At 41.7% G+C, this 3,863-nt stretch overlaps 1 protein-coding gene across 2 annotated transcripts in view; it reads right to left on the bottom strand.

Annotated features, from left to right (window-relative positions):
- Positions 1-585: 585 nt before the first annotated feature.
- LOC103724290 (patatin-like protein 2) overlaps positions 586-3,863 on the bottom strand; it is a 6,756-nt gene continuing 3,478 nt past the window's right edge. Inside the window, exons 4-7 of one of the 2 annotated variants that reach the window (XM_039118317.3) lie at positions 3,688-3,849; positions 3,311-3,613; positions 1,137-1,309; positions 586-1,031 (exon numbers count right to left, since the gene is read on the bottom strand). In XM_039118317.3, the coding sequence (XP_038974245.3) occupies positions 941-1,031; positions 1,137-1,309; positions 3,311-3,613; positions 3,688-3,849 (729 nt within the window). In that variant the 3' untranslated portion in view covers positions 586-940. Of the gene's footprint in view, positions 1,032-1,132; positions 1,310-3,310; positions 3,614-3,687; positions 3,850-3,863 lie in introns of those variants that run through there. The other variant, XM_088701308.2, reaches the window with a different exon arrangement.

Genomic DNA, 3,863 nt, shown 5'->3' with positions numbered 1-3,863 from the left:
CGATCGCGCGCCAGCTCAAGTCGTACGACGGCCTCACCTCCGACATCAATGCAATGATTTACCTGATCGTGTGCCAGTCCAAGCAACGTGCCGAGTCGTACGACGGTCTCGTCCTATCACATCACAGGTAATCCGACCTCCCTATAAAAGGGGGCCCTCGCTTATCAAGGAGGGTTGGATGCACGAAACTCTGAAAAACTTCTCTCCTTTCTCTTTTAAACATAGTTTCTCCCCTCTGACTTAAGCATCGGAGGGCCGGCGCCGGAAAACCCGGCCACCGGCTTTTCTGCAGGCATCCCGACGGAGGACGCCGCTCGCCGACGGACCGCCACTCTCCTGTGTCCACCGACCGCTCCCCCTCCTCAATCGACGACCGCCCTCGGGTCCAATTTCCAGCAACAGTTTGGTATTTAAAAGTATTGCAAATATCTACTTACAATTGAATTAGAAATTGAATGGCTTGTCCTTCCCCTTCACAAATTGTTTTCATTTGAAATAATCACAGATGATGGGAATCATAGAGTTAACACCAAGCCTGTTTTGACAATAAGACTCTGAAAATTGCCTCATATTTATCTTTAATCTTTAATTTTCTAATATAGAATGGGCGAAGTTTTTCACTTCATATCTTATCAGAAAAAAGAATTACTTCATATTTCTATCTTATAAACTAGGTATCTTTTTTCACTTAAATAAATGTATTCAACATAAACCTGGTAGCATACATCATTGACACAATTGTTGCGCTTGGTACTACACACTAGCGTATTTAACAGAATCATTGATGATAAACTTTTAAAAAAGAAACATTGATACTACGTTCATACGTTATTGAATTCTGCTGAGAACAGAGTCAACTTATTGTTGTCAAGCCATGACATATTTTTTCTTGGTAACATCAAGCCATGGCATACAATTGCTATAAAAGAATCAAATTCAGCTACAGATAATATTTTTTCTCCTCTTTAGCTTTAGTGAGCGGTGATCTCATCTCTCGAAGCCTTCGTTCTCCAGACAGCATCTTAGCAAATCTACAATAAATATTCATTAAATTGTTAGTACCCTGTATCAGAAACTACACTTGAATGTATGTATGTATACACACAACAGGACATGCATTCACAAAACACACTCACCTTGTAAGAGCTTGCTCGTTGGTTTCTTCAGACAGCGGTTCACAAACGCCTGTCTCAAGATTTGTCCTGATAGCAGGTTTTTTAAGTATCTCTTGGCCGATCTTAACGAGACTATTCAAGTTTTTCTTTGTGGAGATATCGACAGAAGAAATGGTTCCGCTTAATGTGTCATCCTGTATTGTAAACAAATGAAATAATTTAGCAGTACTCAATGTGGAGCTTGAACCCTTGAGCCTCATTCTTACACAGATTGACAAGGTGCTCTCTCTCTCTCACTCACACGCACACACACAAACACACACACACACACACACACACACACACACACACACACTCACACTCGTACACATACATGGACATGCTCTTTTGCCAACGACAACAGAATTATATTCATGTTCCTTTGATGGCATAATGAAGTTGTACAACCCAGGATCTCATCCAAAATGGCTAGCCGGAAGTTATTATTTGGGTTCCTTGATCCTGTATAAGTACCCAAGATCTACCCAGCGAATAACCTATGTGGGACTAAACACACGACCGCACGGGTTCTCACATACTCCCCCGTTCAAGCCCTGACGTCCTCGTCAGGCTAAAGGTTCATATCTATTCAAATCTAATCACAAATACCACGATTGGCATGCGGTCAGCCCCAATGGATTCGTGCTGCAGTGTCCCCTAGTCCACATAGGTTATGGGCCGGATCCGCTCTGATATCATTTGTAACAACCCATGGTCTCACCCAAAATGGCTAGCTGGAAGGTATTATTTGGGTTCCTTGATCCTGTATAAGTACCCAAGATCTACCCAGCAAATAACCGATGTGGGACTAACCACACACCCGCATTTGTAACAACCCAGGATCTCACCCAAAATGGCTAGCCGGAAGGTATTATTTGGGTTCCTTGATCCTGTATAAGTACCCAAGATCTACTCAGCGAATAACCGATGTGGGAGTAAACACACGCCCGCACGGGTGCTCACATACTCCTCCCGTTCAAGTCCTGACGTCCTCGTCAGGCTAAGGGTTCATATCTATTCAAATCTAATCACAAACACCACGTTTGGCCCGTGGTCAGCCCCAATGGATCCGTGCTGCAGTGTCCTCTAGTCCACATAAGTTATGGGCCGGGTCCGTTCTGAAACCATTTGTAACAACCCAGGATCTCACCTAAAATGGCTAGTCAGAAGGTATTATTTGGGTTCCTTGATCCTGTATAGATATCCAAGATCTACCCAGCAAATAACCGATGTGGGACTAACCACACACCCGCACGGATTCTCACATACTCCCCCCATTCAAGCCCTGACGTCCTCGTTAGGCTAAGGGTTCAAATCTATTCAAATCTAATCACAAACACCACGATCGGTCCGTGGTCAACCCCAATGGATCTGTGCTGCAGTATCTCCTAGTCCACATAAGTTATGGGCCGAGTCCGTTCTGATACCATTTGTAACAACCCAAGACCTCCCCCAAAATGGCTAGCCAGAAGGTATTATTTGAGTTCCTTGATCCTGTATAAGTACCCAAGATCTACCCAGCAAATAACCGATGTGGGACTAAACACACGCCCGCACGGGTCCTCATAGAAGTTTTATAATTTTTATACATTTGATATAACAATGAAGAATTTACTCAAATGGTCAATTACAGAAAATACATTTTAAGTCATACAATACTTCCAAGTCTAATAAGGACTAGAGGTTGTGTATGCCTTTTATCCAGCAAGAAACATAGAGCAACCTATGATGTAATATATCCCAAAAAAGTTTGACTCACCAATTACTAGTTGCTTCTCAGTATCATGATGCTACACTTTGCAAAAGCACCTGTTAAATATCTTAACGAAAAATGCGCTAAAGCAGTAATATTTATTAAAGGATCCTTCTCTTACATTTTACTGATATTGAAAACAATTACTTGTTAATGGGTGTTCTGAGAACCAGGGTGGGAGGAAGATTGACAGAAATTTAGATGAGGGCAGCAGGAATCTAGGTCACTAATGTACAGCACCTGGTGATTCTACCAACTTAAGAAATTAGCACCCTTGATAATTTGTTAATTGTTGTGATACTTTTCGAGTAGCACTTTCGATAGAATGGGCACTATTATACTAAGATGTGATTTAATTGCCTCTAAGTACATCAATGAACCTTTCTAAGAAGAAAATTGTTACCTGAATGCGCAAGTATCTAGATTGGGAATGCAAGGCTTGGAAGACCACAGATAGATGGATATCAACCATATCCCCACTTGCTTGAGTAAAGGCGTCAATTAATGGATTTGAGCCACCACTTAACAACCAACCTAGAATTCCCCATTTCCCTGCTTCTTTAGCATCAAACTTCTCCTCGTTCTTTTGTGTACCTGTTCCTATTGAGATCACTAAAAATCTGCCATAGTCTGTAGGCTTAATTGGAAAGAAATCTTGGTTCCCTTTGAAAATCTCCTTTGTTACTTCTCCCATAGCAACTAATGCCTGTATTGAAAATTTAGTGCAAATGTATAAAATTATCATATGAAGGGAATTCAGAGGCTCTTATGTCAAACTACCGGATTATTAGCTGCAACACCACCATCAATTAAGTTGAACTCTCTCAGCTTTCCCTCAGAATCCTTGGTTTCGAAGTGGTGGGCTGGAAGGTAAGTTGGTGCAGCAGATGTGCTAATGCAAATATCAGACAAATGAGCATCCAGCAAACCATTATTTTTTACCTGCAGATAAACAT

This window comes from Phoenix dactylifera, chromosome 7, assembly GCF_051530095.1.
Source record: "Phoenix dactylifera cultivar Ajwa chromosome 7, Ajwa_hap1_PhDact_Kaust_v1.1, whole genome shotgun sequence".
NCBI classification, from domain to species: Eukaryota; Viridiplantae; Streptophyta; class Magnoliopsida; order Arecales; family Arecaceae; genus Phoenix; species Phoenix dactylifera.
Note: the sequence above shows the minus strand (reverse complement) of the source record. Positions and strands in the feature narration are given on the sequence as shown.